The 21,868-nt window shown below is 37.5% G+C and overlaps 1 protein-coding gene across 5 annotated transcripts in view; it reads left to right on the top strand.

The window, feature by feature from the left end:
* Positions 1-228: 228 nt before the first annotated feature.
* The window catches only part of LOC128026497 (CMP-N-acetylneuraminate-beta-1,4-galactoside alpha-2,3-sialyltransferase), an 82,653-nt gene continuing 61,013 nt past the window's right edge, over positions 229-21,868 (top strand). Inside the window, exons 1-4 of one of the 5 annotated variants that reach the window (XM_052613736.1) lie at positions 229-470; positions 8,729-8,877; positions 15,814-15,885; positions 16,235-16,339. In XM_052613736.1, the coding sequence (XP_052469696.1) occupies positions 8,769-8,877; positions 15,814-15,885; positions 16,235-16,339 (286 nt within the window). In that variant the 5' untranslated portion in view covers positions 229-470; positions 8,729-8,768. The remainder of the gene's footprint in view (positions 471-8,728; positions 8,878-15,813; positions 15,886-16,234; positions 16,340-21,868) is intronic. The other 4 variants (XM_052613715.1, XM_052613704.1, XM_052613726.1 and 1 more) reach the window with 4 other exon arrangements.

Raw genomic sequence — 21,868 nt, 5'->3', positions numbered from 1 at the left:
AACTTAAATACAGTACGTTGCCATATATTAAGTCATGAAATTACCCAAATGTACCAATAAGTTTGTAACTCATACGTGGTGCGTTAGCTGGGATAGCAGGCGTCGGCGAAGTAAAACTCTGTAACCCGTCTATAATGCCGTCTAGGTAGACGATTTAATAGTATTTGAGACACAACCGTGCTGAGCACGTCTGTAGACCTCCCACTTAAAACGGTGGGGAGAGGGTGATTCCTGCTCAAAGATTGCAACTCGTCATAACCAAGAAGAAGAAGAAGAAGAAGGAGAAGAAGAAGAAGAAGAGGGTGATTCCCAAATAAACCAACACCCAGCTTCACATTCGTTGCTTTGAAGAGGTGATTGAGTATCCTCGCTTTTTTTTATCGAAAAGGGATGGACGATAACAACGGAGGAAAAGAAAAACGGGGTCGATAACATTCTAACCTGAGGGTTTTGACGACTGATGGAGACAGGTAATGTGAAAGTATACCAATTGAATGAGGATTTTATATGTAACGTTACATTTATGTGCGTTATAACGGACGTTTGTCTTACCACAGAGCTACTGTTCAATCTGCGCGCGACTAACTAACGTTAACGCGGCGACGTTTAAAACGTTGACTGTATAAATTGGTGAGTGTTTTTAAAAGAGCACTGTATTGTGTGCTTGTGATGAGTTTTAACCCGTCTATACTGTATTTGTGTGCCTGGCTGAATGAGCGCAAACAGGCTGCTTTGCTTTAGGCCCCTAAACGCATTTAATCCATCGCGCGTCCTTCATATTTTCCATTATATGTATTTTAGTCTAACCCTGTTCTCCATCGTCACTCGGGTTTAGGTGGTCTAAATGTATCGTTTATGTTGTGTTTATCCTGAGAGCTGAGAGTTAGTTTGTGAGTGAAGTAAAGGGGTAAACCGTTAGCCTGCATGCGCTCTCATTCCGAGAAACGCAGATATACCGTTTCGGGACATCACAGACAGTGTCATTATCACACAGCGGTCTGCATACCTTTAGACAGATAAAACATTAACAAAATGTGCTCTACGGTTGCTGTTGTTGCTGCTGCTGCAATTCACTTGTGATTTGAAGAACAAAATAGCCAGCTATAAAACAGACGAGTGACCACCATATGGATCCGGGCTTTCCCCTCTCTTAGTTTTCAAAATGAAGATTTGAATATTGTTATCAGATGTTAGTGGAACATGTGCATGTGATGAACTTCACCTACTCGGCAGGGATACCTGTGTGAACTTGAGGGAAAAGGTGCATATTTATTTCCATGCTTTCTTTGTTTACTTGTATTTAGGTATCAAATGGGGAACACAGTCTCTGTAGCACTTAATGCAGTTTTGAATGATTGTTATACTCATGTGAGAATAACATTGTATATAATTTGATCGTTTTATCATGACAGACTTTAATTCACCTTGGTGCTCAATCCCCCCCCCCCACCCCCACAATAAATTGTTCCCAACTGAAATGAGTTAAATTTATTGTGGTAAAGGGAATATTCATCATTCAACCACCCTGTGTTATTGAAAACCTGTATAATTTTCGATCATGTCATAAAGTGCAGAAGCACTTAAGTTCCAAAAATGAACCATAAGATTGTCATGAAAGTGGTTCATACTATTTCTGCACTATTTTCCAAGTGTTCTGAAGTCATACAGTAGTTTTAGTAAAGTTATTTACTCAGTCCTACTTTTGATGTTCAAAGTTCGCAAGCCTGTACGTCTAGAAGTTATTTAAGATATTGTAATGTCCTTCTAGATTCTGGTTCTTAAATATACTTTTCTTTTGTAATCTTAATTATTAAGACCCAGTATGTTTCAATTTCAGAGATTTGGTGATCCCAATGCGATACTTATCTGATATTTATTGTATTACAAGAAGAATGTCTGAAGAAAAAATAATATTATTGAAAGTAGACAAGCATTTTTAACACCCTGTATTGTTCAGTCCAAAATAGTTAAATCCTACTCATTTTTAAAGTTTGTGATTTCACCATTTCTGTGTCAAGGCTTTTTGGGCGGGCCTCAAATCATGTCTTGATGATGCACTGCAGCAACGGAGCATGGCCCCTCCCCTACCAATAAAAGTATACATTTATAAAAAAGAAAAAGAAAAGAAAATGTCCTGACCCCAAACTTTTGAGTGGTAGTGTGTATAATTGGTAAGACAAACAGTGATCATCAATAGTAAATATGCATGCAGACATTAAAACAATCAAGAGAGCACAAGACAGTTCTTATAATTTAGCAATGCTTACTAATGAAAACTATAACAGTAAGTATTGTTACATGAATAATAAACAAATAATGAAATATCCACCACTAAGCGATAGTAAAGTATTAACAAATTCTGAAGGAATAAATAAGATATAATTTAACAATACCCACCTCCAAAAAAGAAAGAAAAACCTTTCACAAAAATATATATCTGCAATAAATAAGATATAATTTAACAATACCCACCTCCAAAAAAAAGAAAAACCTTTCACAAAAATATATATCTACAAGAAGGGCTGAGCGAAATGGATAAAGATAATTATTGCAATATCATCTTATCAAGGAAAATTATATGAAGAGTTTGATAAATGTTTTATACACTCACCTAAAGGATTATTAGGAACACCTGTTCAATTTCTCATTAATACAATTATCAAATCAACCAATCACATGGCAGTTGCTTTAATGCATTTAGGTATGAGTGTTTCACAATCTGCTCAGTTACTGGGATTTTCACGCACAACCATTTCTAGGGTTTACAAAGAATGATGTGAAAAGGGAAAAACATCCAGTATGCGGCAGTCAGAGGTCAGAGAAGAATGGGCCGACTGATTCAAGCTGATAGAAGAGCAACTTTGACTGAAATAACCACTCATTATAACCGAGGTATGCAGCAAAGCATTTGTGAAGCCACAACATGCACAACCTTGAGGCGGATGGGCTACAACAGCAGAAGACCCCAACGGGTACCACTCCTCTCCACTACAAATAGGAAAAAGAGGCTACAATTTGCACAAGCTCACCAAAATTGGACAGTTGAAGACTGGAAAAATGTTGCCTGGTCTGAGGAGTCTCGATTTCTGTTGAGACATTTAGATGGCAGAGTCAGAATTTGGCGTAAACTGAATGAGAACATTGATCCATAATGCCTTGTTTCCACTGTGCAGGCTGGTGGTGGTGGTGTAATGGTGTGGGGGATGTTTTCTTGGCACACTTTAGGCCCCTTAGTGCCAATTGGGCATCGTTTAAATGCCATGGCCTACCTGAGCATTGTTTCTGACCATGTCCATTCCTTTATGAACACCATGTAACCATCCTCTGATGGCTACTTCCAGCAGGATAATGCACCATGTCACAAAGCTTAAATCATTTAAAATTGGTTTCTTGAACATGACAATGATCTCACTGTACTAAAATGGCCCCCACAGTCACCAGATCTCAACCCAATAGAGCATCTTTGGGATGTGGTGGAACGGGAGCTTTGTGCCCTGGATGTGCATCCCACAAATCTCCATCAACTGCAAGATGCTATCCTATCAATATGGGCCAACATTTCTAAAAAATGCTTTCAGCCCCTTGTTGAATCAATGCCACGTAGAATTAAAAGGCAGTTCTTGAAGGCGAAAGGGGGTCAAACACAGTATTAGTATGGTGTTCCTAATAATCCTTTAGGTGAGTGTATAGTGTATATGAACCAAAAGCGGAACAAAACTGTGTGACTCATTTGATCATGCCACAGGGACCGTTTAACCACTCGGATCAAAGTTCAAACTGCCATGCGGCGCAAGCTCACTAGAACTGATGTATATAGGGTTAGTTCTCTGCCATAATTCTTTCTGCGAAAGGTCATATTATGAGCGCACAAAAGTGATGGTGACTGATTGTGCCAGCGGTTCCTGTGTTGTGATTCGACAGCAGCTGAGCGCGCACTGCCCTCCTGCTAACATGACTGGGCTAGAACGCACATGCTGGAGATGTACTTTTAATCACAGGAGCGTTTTTACTGACGAGATGCGCATAAAATTGCATTTGTTTTTTTTTTTTTGCACAGCCCTAACATTTAGTTAACAAAGCTAAACAGCGTTGCCCTTTTTGTAATAAGTTACAGAAACTGTTAAACGCACCAACTTAAATAATAAAATATACTTACCGGTTGTGGTCCATAAACAACGCCTTCTCCAGACAAAGAGGGAACTGCTCCATCTTTCAAGAATAATCTTTGTTCGAATCTGAAATTTAACTGATTGAGATTGAGGAAGTTGTCCTCAGCAAGCTGTCCTCAGCAAAATGTGCTGCACATAGTTTTACATGTGGATTATAAATATCGGGAACCGAGTTAAACATAAATTGTAACCATTTATCTCCAAGTACAGCGTCCCTGGGAAGCCCAAACAAAGATGATTGGACTCCGAGATGAAAATAACAGCGTTTCAACGACATCGCAAACACAAATGCAGCTCTTCCTTCTCCGTCGAAGCACAACAAGACCACGCCCCCCTTTTTGTGAATTCATGTGGGCGGAGGTTAGTCAAAAAAACTGTTTAATTGACGTCATTACTGCAGGAACTAGAGGGATGTAGTCCAAACGGGTCGTTTTTTGTAGGCGAATTCTGTTAAATATCTCGCTTGGCATTGAACTTTGAGCTTTAGCATTTTACAGATATTATTTATACTCTAACAAGAACATTACACACTAACTAAAGTTTAAAACATGGGATCACGAAGAAGGGGACCTTTAAATCTTATTATAGCATGTTTGTGTGCAGCGCACATGAAGCACAAGCGCGTGTACTGCATCCTTCATAACTCCAAAAAGTCTTTAGTTTTATTATATTCATAAGAGAAAGATAGTCTGTACCGATTTTTCAAGGAAAAACACGACCGGCTGGACGTCTCTATGTGGTATGTAACGTTACTGAAACTGTATATATTTGCTTAGCGGTTTTGGAAAATTACTAAGTTCCACTTTCTCGTCTTTTTTTTTTTTTTTTTAAAGCTGTACATGTGGAAAGTGCAGTTTGATGACAACATTGCATGTTGTTTACTTGATGTGCTTACACGCCGAGAGCTAAGTTAACAACACAGAGATATTTGAAGCAGTTTTACTCACCGCATGCGGTTCCACCACACGATCGTGACCCTTTTTCGTTGGGACTGCATTATCCTTAAGAAATAAACGATGTGCAAATCTGGCATCAAACTGGGCCTTGTTTGTAAAACAAGCATCTTCGAAATGCAGGGAACAAACACTTGCACAACTCCGTTGATGCTCTGTAAAAATAAACTCCATCCACTGGTCCTTCAAGAGACACTCTCAACTCATCTGTCTATAAAGCCTATATATATATATATATATATATATATATATATATATATATATATATATATATATATATATATCAGTCTTCAAGGATTTTACTACACTTCAGTATGTGATTCTTAAGTATGGGTAATTTTTTTGGGGGATTCTATACTTAACCTGTGTCTCTGAGAACCTGACACCTTGTACTTCTGGAGACTGGTAGGGACAGGTAGGCTACAGTTCTGGAAAATGGTAGCGCTGGAGACTAAATGGTTCCTGGTGATTTCACACCTAATTCTTAAAACTTAATTCCTAATATTTTCAAGTTAACATGCATCTTTTCTTCTCTACGTTTTTGACTGACCCTAATGATCCACTGAGCATTTTGCATTAACCTATAGATTTCAGAATATGAAAGCTGGATTTATGGCATATTGTAATGCTGGGTTGTGTTCAGCAAGCGAGCCGTTGGCATTTAGAGAGTACTGAGGGCAGGCATCAGGTGAGCAAGCTAGTGAAACGTTGCACGGTCAAAACCTTATTTTGAATGCAAAATTGATTTTCGTGAGCACTAAATACTTTCTTTTTCGCAAGACTCAAACTCAGTTTCGCGTGCAGATTGAATTGTGGCAGAGATGTAATACCATACAGATGCGTTTACTCGGTCACACAATCATTAAGCAGTGCTGTGAGATCCAGTGCAAAGCTCTTGAATTCAGCGATAACACAACTGTCTCTGTGATTTAAACTAGTTCTGTGTGCAACGAGACAGTCAGAAGGCTTTTCAATCTACAAATCAACATCATTTACCATGGATTTACTGTAGTAACACTCACTGCATCATTGTATTGTGGCAGAAATTTGGAATATTCACACTGAATTTGATTAAAAGAGTAATGGTATAAAACTGTAGTATGTATTTGTGATTAAGCTATAGCATGTCTATTTGTCTATTTATAACATTGTCTATTTATACTGAATGGTTTTAGACTACTCTTTTTCATACCAATAGGCTATTGAGGTCCTATTTGTGTGGTTTTAACTGTTTATCGTTATTTAAATTTATGCTACTATGGGAGACCAATGCTTAGTTAAAAAAAAAAAAAAAAAAAAAAAAAAAAAAAATATATATATATATATATATATATATATATATATACACACATATATACATATATATATACACATATATATACACATATATATTGTCAAGTCTACTTTTATTCTCAATTCTTCCACATTTACAGCACATATATACAGATAATTTAAATTGTGTTACTCTCAGACCCTTGATGCATACAGAAAACACTAACAGTAGAACATAAAAATACAGATTAAATCTAAAATACAACTATACAAATAAGGGAATAAAAAAAAAAGTTGAATAAAGCAGCACATGGCAGATGCAAACCAGTCAAGTAAACACCCAGTGCAGAACAGAGTTCGGGGGCGGGGTCCAAGATCGGGAGTGAGTTCAGCTTCCTGACAGCCTGATGGATGAAGCTGTTCTTCAGTCTTCTACTGAAGAAGCTGTGTGACCGGTGGGTGGAATCACCTGCAATGCAGAGGGCTTTGCGCGTGAGATGGGTTCCATAAATTGGTCAGTATTTTGGCCATATCGCTAAGCACCTATCTACAAGTTTACATATAGTATATAATAAGTGGAATTTGGTCAGAATAAATTTAACCATATAAATCTGAAGATGATACCATTTTTTACCGATGTTACTGATTTTGATAATGAACAAAGATTTACATCTGCATCCTAACTCAAGCTACTATCAAATGTGCATTTCTAGGAAATATTATTATGATTTGTGATATAATCTAGCTAGCAACCCAAACCAGATTCTTGATTTAAAACAATTTCACTCATTAGAACATGGAGAAACTAAGTTTTAAATTTTTCTATTTAGATATTTATTTTGGTAAGGAAAATTAATGGTCTGGTTTCTACAGCTTTCACTTTAGAGCAAAAATATGGCTTTAAACCTGAAAGAAATAAAGATTTGACATGATCTGAAATTTTTTTTTTTTTTTTTTTTTTTTTTTTTGTGATATGGAAAAAAAATATCATTATCATTATAATTTTTTTGTCCCATATCATCGCCCAGCCCTATCTACAAGTTTATATATGGTCTATATAATAAGTTACATTTGTAGGTGATGTTATAGCACAATTCTTAACACCCCATCAAAGAACTCATTTATTTTCATACCCCTGTTACAGCCATGCTTGTTCATCTTTAATAAAATGCGATGGGCACAGAGGCAACACAACACTGCACGAACATGCCGACACATGCATGGATTTATCAGAGCTATCATCCACTGAGCAGGAGACTGACACAGTTGACACTGTTCACATGCTCACTCCACAAGACCGTTTTCTCACACAATATTTACCAGTGACTTCTGTATGTATGGGTTCTTTTTTTTTAATTTATTTAGTTATAACAATATCTGAGGAAGAATATAGCTATTTTCCCAAATATTAGATTCTAAATGTGATACTGATGTTGAATTAGCATTTTGAATGAGCTGCTCATTTAATTACATCACCTATTAATTAAATTCATCAGTCACTTTGTTCCTGAATTCCTTTTGAACGAATCAAATGATTCCATGAGTCATTTAATACATTGTATTTTGAAATGAAAAAGAGTTGCTTTAGGCTAGTCTCAGCCTCAGCCGTCACACCCATGAACCGTTGGCTGAACCTCTGATTCATATGGCACACTAAAGTGGAAAAACTCCTGGAGTATTGAAGTAGTCATAGGATTGGATTGGTGATTGAATTAAATAGGATTTCCGGGAGACGTATGTGGTGCGTTCTTTAACATTCTGTCTGGAAACAAAGATATCATGGAGCCAAACTCCCTCACAAAAGAAGAAAGCCATTGTGATGACAAGCGCTTATCAGGGTCACTGAATGCTAGATTCTAGTAAAAAAGTATAAGAAATAATTTGTAGCATAGAATCTTAAAAACAAGTCCTAGAGTTTTACACACCGGTTTGTTATTGTGGCAACATTTCCATGTCCAGAAACGTGACGCTGAACGAAATGAACTATGATTGGTTGTTTGACATGTTGGTCAAAACAAACCAAACCAAAATGTGTTTTAAAGCCACATAAGTTTAAATTCTTTATATATGGTTTTCTGAGTGCCCACACACAAAGCATGAGCACGGAAAGCCGGCTGTCAGACAGCTTGTCACACGTCACCCTTCGGGTTGCACTTTGTGCTTTGTAACTTTGCAGAACTTTTTCATGCTCAAGCAACAACACTACACACTAAGGGAAATTGAAAATGTAAAAAACAAAATAGGACCACCTTTAATTATAAGAGTCTTGTCTGTTTCACTGCATGCTGTGAACATGTGATTCAGCTTCCCTGGATTCTTCTGTCCTGTTCCTAGGTGATATAAAAACACGGTACCATGTGAATGGTTGAGGAACATGAAGGCTGCACACAAACTACTGTTCATCCTGTGTCCAATGCTGGTCTTGGGGTTCATCTACTACTCATCTGGGAAGCTCCATTTGTATGTATGGGGCCAGAAGCCACGTAAGTATTGATTTGACCATAGGGCAAGAATTTAGAACACTACAAATTGCTTGAATTTCAAGTCCATGTAAATGGCTTGGAAGTGTGGTAGGGCTAAATATTTGTTCTGCTAATAGTTTGAAATATTATTACTCTGTTCGAAAACCACACAAATTTTCATGGAGGTATACTCGACTGAAGTTTAATCTGGCTTCATTTCATTGTGTTTCTGTTTTAGATTGGTTTGGTGGGAGAGGTGACAATGATTTACTTATTTATTGGCAGGTGAAAAGCTGTGTATTTGCATTTCCATGTCAGTTAGTGTCCTTCAGGAGATTTGCTTTATTCCACAATACTTTGACCACACAACAGAGGGAGCAACATTTTGTGTACTAGAGTTGCCCTACTTAAAGGGGTCATATGGTGAAATGAAATTGCATCATACGATAGGGGTGTAACGGTACGCAAAAATCACGATTCGGTTTTAAAGTCACGGTTCGGTTCATTTTCGGTACAGTAAGGGAAAGAAATGCAAATATTAAACTGCAGGTCTTTTATTAGTATAAACTTTTTTTTTAACAATTTGTTTACACTTTTAAAAAAAATACTTTTTAATAAAATACATACAAAATAAAAAAAAAAGAATAAGAAATAAAATACTGCTGCAAAGTTCTCCACTAAATAAAATACTCTCAGTCTCAAACCAATAACATATAATAAAATATTATGAAAAATATAAATAACTAACTATTATTACAGTGCTGCATTACCAATCCCAGCTTGTAGGAATGCTCATATTTAAAAAATATATAATTTTCCAAAGTGTAAAATGGAGCATCAACAGTTTCAGTTTTTAGACCTGCTCAGATTTCATTATTGCGTTGGACTGATTTAAGAGCAAAGTTCTGTTTAAATGCCGACGGGAGCTGCGTTTGAATTACAATCGTTTTTTTTACTAGTTGTAGTGATGTTCACAATCGCTTGATGTCTTTTGAAAACCTTAGGCCGGTGACACACTGGCATATTGCACCTGTCAAACATAGTCTATTTTGCCGTCAGTACGGCTGACGATGTCCTTTATCAGTAGGCTTTATATTTATGCTCAACATGAAGTATAGATATTGTTATGAAGACAAGATCCTGGTCTGTCGGCGGCCTCCCTCTATGTCACCTACAGTAGCAGCAGCGTGCCAGCGCCGCGTCAAGCACGATTCTAGTGTGTAAAGACACAGAAAACGTGAAGCAGCCGTCACGCAGCAGAAACGCCACACTCACGCCATGCAGCCAGTGTGTCACCAGCCTTAAAATCAGCTGCAGGGCGGGATTTGCGGTGAACGCGGAGACATCCGGCACTTAATATGTTCATTTGGAAATACGAAAATGTACCTATGTTCCGCATACAAAATATTGCATTCGGTCATTCGGTACACACATGCACCATACCGAAAGCCCTGTACGAATACACGTACCTTTACACCCCCAACATACGAGTTTCCTCACTGTGTCTGCCACGCGACTCTGTTACCCTTTCGGGCTTTAACTGATGGTAAACTAAGGAAATTATTAACTGTCTTTACATTTATTTTTAAAGATGAATCTAGTGATAATGGAAAGCGGCGCTACATTTCCAACGAGTGCTTGCGGTGTTTCACAAATCAGAGTGCACTGGGTCAGCTTGCCAATCAGAGCAGACTTCGCTTGTTGGAAGGAAGGACTGTAGAAAACGATGCATTTGAGAGAGGTGGGGCATAGAGGACCTAAAATAATGTACAGTATTTGAAAAATAATGTGTCTTTTTTTTTACATTAAAGCATGTCAACATATTCTGTTACACCAAATACATAAAAAGCATCATATGACCCTTTTAACGAAACACATTTCCATTGTTTGGACATGTCTGCAGACATGGATTTTGAGAATGCTGCATCTGCAGTGATCGCTCAAGTATAAAGCAACACATGGGCTACTGACAAGACACAGACAATATGTAAGTTATGTAAAACTATAAAACTGTTTTAGCAATGTGCAGGAAATATTCTCAAATTCTCAAACCATTTTTGAAGATATTTATCTGATGTCATGTCATTCAATGCATGCCAGTGTTTCCTGCACCAAACACAGTCCAAACTTTGATGTCCTTTTTAGTGAGTCAGTCAAACAAATCACAGTGGTGATATCAGACACCCTTCATTATTTTCTTAAAGAAAAAAAATAAATTGTTTTACTGTGTCATTTAAGTCTTTATATATACAATTGACTACCTCTTGAAGCTCATCAAGAGAATGCCAAGAGTGTGCAAAGCAGTAATCAAAGCAAAAGGTGGCTACTTCTAAGAACCTAGAATATGACATTTTCAGTTGTCTCACACTTTTTTGCTATGTATATAATTCCACATGTGTTAATTCATAGTTTTGATGCCTTCAGTGTGAATCTACAATTTTCATAGTCATGAAAATAAAGAAAACTCTTTGAATGAGAAGGTGTGTCCAAACTTTTGGTCTGTACTGTATATCAAAACAATTCATGGGAGAGCAATATTATTTCCCCACTCGCTGAATCATTGATCCATAAAAATCTTGTACACCAAAACCAAACAATGTAACATCACTATGAATTAGCATGCGCAAACTACTTTCAAATGTTAAGTTAATATTAACCGGATAAATCAAGACTAGCATATATAATATTAAATTATAATCACATAATAATCACATTTTTTGTTACCAATCGATTCAGATGCAGTGTGATTTAAAAAAATAAATATATATAAATTTTGTTGATTCATTTAAAAACGAAATGTGTATATATATATATTTTTTTTTTTTTGGAATTAAGTAATGCCCGGTTCCATGAACCTTTCTAGACATCAAGATTAGGGATATACTGTAGAGATACAGACAAAGACACAGGTTTTGTACTTGAAAGGTCGCAAAGATGTTAATGTTAAAGGTCAGGTCCATTTACAGTGCTGTCGTTTTTATTAGGGGAATCCCATTCCCAAAACAAGATGCAATTTACATTTTGATTTGAATGCAAACATTTTCAGCCACTAGAGGGAGGGAGATCATCACATTACAGGGTCCGATTCACAGTGGGTGCTTATTAATGTATAATGCTTCGATGACCATTTATCTTTCTAAAAAATTTTTACAACGCTGGTGTATTAATAACGTTTTTAAAAACAACACTAAGAGGATAAAAGATTAATTGTGAGTTTAAGTATAGTTCAATGCATGCAAGTTAAACAGTTCTGTTGCATATTAGATATTATTGGAGATTGCAACAGTGCCCATCCACTTTTTCAGAAACCTTCATTCCGGAAGTAATTTTCCCATTGATTAGAAGGTGAAAAATGTATTTGTAATTAAAAAAAATAAAATAAAATAAAAATATGCTTTGTACTTAAATATCAAAAAATAAGTACACCCCCAATAAGCTATGTTAATGACACTCAAAATAAAAACTATAGCGATATACAAAACTATTAATTTAAAGATGATTATTCTAACTATGTAATTTACATGTATTTCACATGTATTTATGCATAAAAATATTAAATATTATGTATTATTTAAATATGATATTATGAAATAATGTGAGAGTGTAGGAGACTGATTTTTAGTTCCAATCATATGTATATGCAGAATTTTCAAACATTATTTCAGTTTTGGCTGTGTAATATTTGAACTTTTGCAACTTGATTGTTAACAATTATGTACTTTTTTTGTTTTTGTGGATCTTTTTTTTTTACATTCATTATTTATAAATTTTACCAATTAATTTAAAGTGTCATGAAACCCCAAACTACTCTTTATGAGATTTTATCAGAGGTGTTTGTGTTGTACATTATAGAAGCATCCAATAATTTTAACTGTTTGATAAAACTGGTTAATTTTAAGCTTTTTTGTGCTATTTTACTTTTCTGGGATTAAAATCTACATCGTGTTGACATCACAATTTTTGACATTGCAACGGACTATAGTACATCGATGACATGCCGGTGTCTATTACATTATTTGTGAGACTGCGTGTTCTTATCCTATGAGAAGACGCTTCGCTCAGTTATTCACAGCAGCATGTGTTGATTTGCTATGACAGATGCTTCAGACTGTGAGACTGCGTACATGTTCACGTTCATGGATCAAAGGAAGGTGAGCGTTTGTTTTTGCTTTGTATAATAAGAGTTCGGCACAAACGCAATTTATTAATTAGTGAATGAATCCATTTTTACAGCTCCGTGACACAAGCCCGCTGTGCACCATGCCCACTTTTTTAGATTTTATTAAACTGTATTGAGAACCAGTGCTGAAACAGAGGGTTTCATGACCTTTTTAAAGGGGTCATATGATGTGATTTAAAAATTTCCTTTCTCTTTGTAGTGTTACAAGCTCTTGGTGCATGAAGAAGATCTATAAATCTTGTTGCAAAGACTAAGGTCTTAAATCCAAAGATATATTCTTTATAAAAGTTAAGACTTGTCCACACCCCCCTAAAACACCTAATTTAAACATGCCCCCACAAGTCTACGTCATGATGTGGGAAGTTTTGCATAACACCGCCCAAATGTTCAGCAAAGAAAGAAGGCGTAACTTTTATTCTTACTGTTGCCGCAGCTGCCATGTTGTAGAGACCCTGTGTGTTTCATTGTGAAAGCGAAACTACTTCCAATAGAGGACATAACTAGAAATCAGTGGTTGTATTTACAACACTGCTGTATTCAACTCAAATATTCAGATGTGTGCAGCGCATTTTACGGAGGACGAGGACTGTTTCCTGTGAGAGTAGCCTACAATGCCAGTGTCAGTTTCTATAAAATGGGGTAGTTTCAACTTTGTAAGGACAGTCTGACGCTTCTGACTCCCAGTGTGTGTAAGTGCGTTTACATCTGTAAAGGATTTGCCACAGATGATTCAAACACAAGTTCTGAGCAGTGTAGAGTAGAGCTTATTATTGCATATTTCGTATGTATCTCTTATAAAGTACAATATTTATTCTATTCAACAGTAATTGCCTTGCGAGGAGGACATCACTGGATATTCTGTCATGATTCCAGTTCGAAACTAGTGTATATGTTCCATTCAAAGACCATTAAAATGTGCAAGACGTGAATTTAAATGATTCACGTTAATGAAAGGTATATGATGTCACAGTCCTCTGTGTGTGAAGATGCTGCAGGCAAGGACAAGGACTGGGATTGGGAACCACTGTGGTGAGGGGCGTACAATTTCCGTCACACACTTTGGCATTCGCCAATCACAATGCACTGAATAGCTAGCCAATCAGAGCACACCCTCGCTTTTCTGAGCGATGAGCTTTGTAAAAATCAACGAGTTTCAGAAGGGCGGGACATAGATGAGAAAGAATAGTGTACATTATGTGGAGAATAATGTGTTTTTTTTTTTTACCTTAAACCACATAAACACATTTCATTACACTGAATACACAAAATATTGTTCTCTTTAGCAACATCATATGACCCCTTTAAGCGGAGAGTACCAGCTGCTTCACTACCAATTTGAATTTCCCATGCAACTGCCACTAGGGGGCGAAATAAGACAATCTACAGTAATGGTAATGTTGCAGCTAGTGAAAAGTTGGCTTTACTCCACACACACCACAGAAAGAGGATGTTTATCATGTAAAACAGTAACACTAAAGTACTTTAGCATGCTATTGGAAAAGGGGTCATAACGGTCAAAATGGCCCTCATGTTCCTGATCTGCAAAGGGGGCCGAAATGTGTACTATAAATAAGATTGATGTACTGTTTGATAAGACAGAATAACATGTTTTCATTTCTTGTGGAAAAGAGTCTGACCAATGATGAAGCAAATAACTATTTGGTTGCTGCAATTATTTTGAAGTTTTATTGATTAATGATTTCTTATTGGGTCTCAGAAACGCAGCTGAGGGAAAGAATTTGGCAAGTTTCTCTGAGATTATTTAGTGTTCAACAGGAAAGCTATTCTCAGTTTGTTCAATTCATGTTTGCCTTCACTGATTTTGGTATCTTGAAAGTTAGATTAATTATAAACGGCACATTTCGACAGCTGCACCCAGTTTATTTTGGAAAATTTTGTGAACCTGGGATGGGTTTCTTTGAACCTAACTCCTGTTATGAAACGCACTTTAGGACACTTTGTAAAGACATATCACAATAAATAGATCTGAAAAGGGTATGAAGGAAGGAAATGCATTTTGATGATAAATGGCAAAGAATAGGCAAGAACCCAGTGCTCTGGTTTGATTGCTGTAGAGTTACCTAAACACTCGAAAAACCATGTTTGGAAGTATGATAACATTTTGTATATTTAGCAAAAGTATTTAAAAAAAAATGTTGTGACACTGCTTAAAAAGCTCCATTATTGATAAATAAGTTAGACCTTGTTTAGAAAGATGTGAGCTTACAGTTCAAATACTGTAGTTTGACTTCAGTTTGAATCCTAGAGAATTTGTACAGATGCCTGAAAATTATTTTTATTTTACAGAGGCTCCTTATGTATAATGTGTTATTAAGCTTCAGAGGGTCTGAAAAGTGAATGAACCTCCCCAGATTCAGATTCATAGAAGACCTGTTACATGGTGTCTACACCAAGCCAAATGTTGCATTAAAACTATAAAGATCCTTATCATTAAATAATATAGTAATTATTTAACTGATTATCTTATGATTTTTTTATTCTTCTGCTGTCTGGCCTTCTGATGACATGCTGCTTTGGTGCAATGGAGACGTAGTGATATGTTAAAGACTTACTCTATTGATTGTCAAACTTGGTCTGAAATCTGTTTTGTCCATTTTGGAAAAAAATCCTGTTTCATGAAAACTTAAAACAACACTGTATTGAGATGTGTGTTTCTGGTTTGCACATGTAGAAAATATTAACCCTCATTATCATATGCTGTCTGACTTTCATATATTTTAGCAGGTCTACTAATTCATAATTCTCTTGTTTCACAGATAAAGATGTGGAGCCCACAGTAAAAGTCAGTAAAGTCACTAGTGTTTCTTTCAAATCCACTGTGACCAAAGGTAGAAACTCTCCACCGCTCTTTCCATTGTGGCAATTATTGGGGACTGGTGAAATAATCATTGGGCTTCCTAGTGGGCACTAACATCCATCAGGGAACCTTTTTTTTTTCTACAAAATTTTCCTACACAGACAGCCAATGGTATCAACTGAAAAATGACGGTGATGGGCATCCTGATCTTTCTTCAACCTCATGTAATTCCTGGAACTAATGCAGCTTTCTAGTTCATAGATTAGGATAGGTTGGGCATTGAGGGTTTGGCCTAAGGTCATTCAGCATGACCTTAAAGTTTCCAAAATATTGTATCAAGCACAGAACCACCGGGCCTAACTGATGGTCTTGTGTTTCAGAGCCGGTGGTGGAGGGCCTCATCTCCGTGGGACGAATAGTAGGCTCAGGTACAGCCTCGCTGCAAAGAGTGCACTCTGGTCAACATGAGAAACCCAGCATGCCTGGTAGTCCTGAGATAATGTCCTCTTATACATTACACATTAAAGACCTTTTCACACCAAACGCAATATGAGAACGAAACAAAATCAAGATGATTAAAGTCTTATCACACTGAAAGTGCGGCAAATATTAATCAAGATAATCAAATTCATGCCAGAACAATAGGTGGTGCACAATGACAGCAAAGCCCACACAGGCCAGGATAAACACCTATACCTGCATGATGTGGCCCGCTGACCTGACAAGGCCTGACAAGTTTCTAAATAAGGACAGCCCCCCCCCCCCCCCCCACCCACACACACACACAATAATATTCTCTCACAGGCAGTGCAAGCAATACCACACAAGTTTTGTCCCAAATAGCAAGAGTGCAAATATTTTCTGCTTTTGCCAACAAAAATATAACCTATAAAGTCACAGCACAATTTTGCGTCTCTGAGCAACTCTGAATCTGCTTATAAAAGAATCCGGTGAACCAATCATTCAGTGGCACATTCATAAAGACCCTGTTCCAAAGGCACAGTCAATGTGCACTTGTAGTCTTGCGGACCTATAATGTCCAGTAAATGTACAATTTTTAAAATATTTGCAGTAAAATATCCAAAAACCACTAGGCTAGTGTTATATATTTTGTCTTTTATTATTTTGATTACTAATAATATCGCTAATGTATTTAACTACTTGTAAATAATGAGAAAAATCACGGGGCAGTGCAGTCGCCTGTCAATGACGTTACCCTTTGTTGCTGCCTTTACTGACATAGAAACCACATGACAACAGTGTCGTGGACAAATGCGGAAGTAGCTTCGCGACAAACTTCCACTAGAAAGAGATGCCGGTCTCGCTAGTATTTTACTCGACAGGTGATTTGTTTTGATTTGTATCTTTACAGAAAACGTGTACTATTATAACGATCAACAAGATCGCATCTCTAGACCCACACGAGGACGCGTGTCTATAGTCTGATCATGTCTTTGCATTGACTTTGTCACCAAATGATTGGGCTGGTCAACATTAAAAAAGACGGTCATCATTCGTCAGATTCAGTGGCGTAGATGGTAAATCAACCTTGGTCCGAATCTGACTTTTTCCAATTTCAGAAAAGCATTTATATAAAAAAAAAAAAAAAGGAATTAATCAAAGAAGTTTCAAATAAAGTATCGGTTAGGGTAGGTGTAAAGGGCCTTTGTCCAAATAAGGTGTCATCCATTTAATAATTTGAATCAAAATAAAAATTTATACTCTTAAGTTATTGCATACTGTTTTACATTTACATTTGCATTTAATCATTTAGCAGACGCTTTTATCCAAAGCGACTTACAAATGAGAGCAATAGAAGCAGTCAGGTCAACAAGAGAACAACAACAGTATACAAGTGCCATGACAAGTCTCAGTTAGTCTAGTATAGAACGCGTAGCCAGGTATTTATACTATAAGAAAAGGAAAAGTGCTGGTGTTAGTTGGTTAAGTGCAGGCGAAAAAGATGAGTCTTTAGATGTTTCTTGAAAATGAGTAAAGAGTCAGCTGTACGAATTGAGATTGGGAGGTCATTCCACCAGCTTGGCAGAGTCCAGGAAAAGGTCCGTGAGAGTGATTTTGAACTTCTTTGGGATGGCACCACAAGGCGTCATTCACTTGCAGAGGGCACATAAGATTTAACCAGTGAGTTTAGGTAAGTTGGTGCCGTGCCAGTGGTTGTCTTTTAGGCTAGCATCAGTACCTTGAATTTGATGTGAGCTTTTTTTGGCTCATTGAAGACAACCCTCGCTGCTGCATTCTGGATCATTTGCAGAGGCTTGACAGTAGATGCAGGAAGGCCCGCCAGGAGAGCATTATAATAGTCCAGTCTGGAGAGAACAAGAGCTTGGACAAGAAGTTGGGTTGCTTGTAGCAATGTGGTCTGTGAAGCTTAACTGATGATCCATCACAACTCCTAGGTTTCTGGCTGTCCTCGAAGGAGTTAAGGTTGACGAGCCCAGCTGTATAGAGAATCTTTGATGAAGCAATGGGTTAGCTGGAATCACCAGGAGTTCTGTCTTCCTAAGGTTAAGCTGAAGGTGATGGTCATTCATTCAGCTAGAAATGTCACTCAGGCTGAAATGCGAGCAGCTACCGTCGGGTCATCTGGCTGGAATGAGAAGTAGAGTTGGGTGTCATCAGCATAGCAGTGATAAGAAAAACCATGCTTCTGAATGACAGATCCTAAAGATGTCATGTAGATGGAGAAGAGAAGTGGTCCAAGTACTGAGCCTTGAGGAACCCCAGTAGAAAGGTGGTGTGACTTTGAAACATCACCCCTCCAAGACACACTGAAGGATCTGTCAGAGAGGTAGGACTTAACCCACAGGAGAGCAGTTCCAGAGATGCCCATCTTTCTGAGGGTGGACAGGAGAATCTGGTGATTAACAGTGTCAAAAGCAGCAGACAGGTCCAGTAAGATGAGTACCGAAGATTTTGAAGCTGCTCTTGCTAGTCACAGGGCTTCAGTAACCGAGAGCAGAGCAGTCTCAGTTGAGTGGCCACTTTTGAAGCCAGATTGGTTGCTGTCCAGGAGGTTGTTCTGTCCAAGGAACATATAAAGCTGGTTGAACACAGTTCGCTCAAGTATCTTTGAAATGAATGGAAGAAGGGATACCGGTCTGTAGTTTTCAAGAAGCGCTGGATTTAGAGATGGTTTTTTGAGCAGTGGGATTACCCGAGCCTGCTTGAATGCTAAGGGAAATGTTCCAGAGTGAACAGAGGAGTTGATAATGTGAGTAAGCGAAGGTATGACTGAAGAGGAGATCGCTTGAAGGAGGTGAGTGGGGATCGGATCAAGTGGACAAGTAGTAGCATGATTGGACAGGAGAATTTTGGAGACGTCCATCTCTGAGAGTGGGGAAAAGGAGGATAAAGAGTGTGCGTCAGTCATTGTGAAGTTGTCCTCAGTCTGCGGTGTGGAGAATTGGTCACTGATGGATCTTGTCATATTTGTGAAGAAAACTGCAAAGTCATCCACTGTAAGAGTCGATGGAGGAGGTGGAGGCGGCGGATTAAGAAGAGAAGAGAAAGTCTTGAAGAGTGTCCGAGCATCACAGCAGCTGTTAATTTTGTTGTGGTAGTAGGATGTTTTAGCCGTGAAGACATTTACAGAGAAGGAAGAGAGGAGAGATTGATACACACTGAGGTCAGTAGAGTTTTTTGATTTCTGCCATTTCCTCTCTGCAGCCCTGAGTTTAGAGCGATGTTCACGGAGAACCTCGGACAGCCAGGGGGCAGATGGGGCAGTGCGTGCTGGTCTAGACAACAGTGGGCAAAAGTTGTCCAAGCAAGATGTTAAAGTGGAGCAAAGAGTGTCCGTAGCACTGTTCGTGTCCAGAGCAGAAAACTGAGAGAGTGAAGGAAGTGAGGATGAGACCACAGCAGATAAGCGAGATGGAGAGAGTGAGTTTTAGATTGTATTCCAATGTTGGGTTGCAGATAATTGCCACTATTTGCAATAAGTAATTAGCATAATATCCTGCAATTTTAACATCGGATCAATACAATCTATAGCTATTTCCACTGTGTAAATAGTATATCACAAAAAAATACTGCTATTTTTTACTTAGTACAAATAGCATCTATCGGTAACAAAATATGCTACTGTATTTTCCGGACTATAAGTCACACTTTTTTTCATAGTTTGGCTGGTCCTGCGACTAATAGTCAGGTGCGACTTATTTATCAACATTAATTTGACATGAACCAAGAGAAAACATTGCTGTCTACAGCCGCTAGAGGACGCTCTATGCTGCTCAGTGCTCCTGTAGCCTCTCCCTGAAAACATAGAGCGCCCTCTCGCGGATATAGACGGTAGTTTTCTCTTGGTTCTAAATAAATGCGACTTATAGTCCAGTGCGACTTATAGTACTGTATAAGATATACGGTATTTCCACTTTCCGTGCCCCTGCTCGTGAGCACTCACTTTGCAGCCACTATGCATCTTCGATGCACACTTCTGCCGAGCCTGCACTGTGGCGAGCCTTGTGGCAGACTTTTACCCGATAGTCAAAATGACATAACGTCACGAAAGTGTGTATTTAAAATTTGGGTCAGTGCCACAGTTACTTACAGCTCAACTCACAGCTACTTAATTCCTGATTGAATCAGCTAATGAAAGAATGACTCTGACTTATTCAAAGATATTTAACTGATTTTGTTGACAATGACTTTCATTGAATGAACAGAAAATACTGCAATGTTTCTCAAATTATCTTCTTTTATGTTCTATAGTTTATGCCGTTGTAGCCTAAAGATTTATGTAATACATTTTATGTTGAATCAAATCAACTATTTCTTTCTAAAGCAATTTTTTTGTATCTACTTAATAATTTTCTAATTTAACTCCGTAATGGCTTTTAATTAACTTTTGTTTTTTTGTTTTTTCACAGCCAATTTTAATTTGTCATAACTAGATTAATTAATCACCATATATATATATATATATATATATATACACACAGTGGGGCTCGAAAGTTTGAGCACCCTTTGCAGAATCTGTAAAAATGCGAGTAATTTACATTTACAAATAAGAGAGATCATACTAAATGCATGTTATATTTTATTTCGTACTGTCCTGAGTAAGATATTATACATAAAAGATATTAACATTTAGTCCACAAGACAAAAAAAAATGCTGAAATTATTAAAATAACCCCACTCAAAAGTTTGGGAACCCTTGGTTCTTAGTACTGTGTTCTGTTACCTGATGATCCTCGACTGTCTTTCTGTTTTTAAATGGTTGTGCATGAGTCCCTTGATTGTTCTGAACAGTTAAACTGAGCAGCGTTCTTCAGAAAAATCTTTAAGGTCCTGCAGATTCTTCAGTTTTCCAGCATCTTTGCATATTTGAACCCTTTCCAGCAGTGACTTTATGATTTTGAGATGCATCTTATCACACTGAGGACATTTGAGGGAATCAAACACAACTATTTAAAAAGATTCAAACATTCACTGATGCTCCAGAAGGAAACAAGATGCATTAAGAGCTGGGGGGTGAAAACTTTTGGAATTTGAAGATCAAGGTAAATTGTACTTAAAACTTTTGAACATGGTGAAGATGGCCAAATTTGTCTTATTTTGTTGAAATATATATTTTTTCCATTTAGTTCTGCCCTTTGTAAGCAACAGAAGATACTTGTATGTTTCCCGGAACACAAATTAAGTACAATTTACCTTGATCTTCAAATTCCAAAAGTTTTCACCCCCCAGCTCTTAATGCATCTTGTTTCCTTCTGGAGCATCAGTGAATGTTTGAATCTTTTTAAATAGTTGTATTTGAGTCCCTCAAATGTCCTCAGTCTGAAAAGATGCATCTCAAAATCATAAACTCACTGCTTGAAAGGGTTCAAATATGCAAAGATGCTGGAAAACTGAAGAATCTGCAGGACCTTAAAGATTTTTCTGAAGAATGCTGCTCAGTTTAACTGTTCAGAACAATCAAGGGACTCATGCACAACCATCACAAAACAGAAAGACAGTCAAGGATCATCAGGTGACCACACACAGTACTA

Source organism: Carassius gibelio, chromosome A2, assembly GCF_023724105.1.
Source record: "Carassius gibelio isolate Cgi1373 ecotype wild population from Czech Republic chromosome A2, carGib1.2-hapl.c, whole genome shotgun sequence".
Classification (NCBI taxonomy): Eukaryota; Metazoa; Chordata; class Actinopteri; order Cypriniformes; family Cyprinidae; genus Carassius; species Carassius gibelio.
The sequence above is the reverse complement of the archived record's forward strand: the minus strand, read 5'-3'. Positions and strand labels throughout refer to the sequence as shown.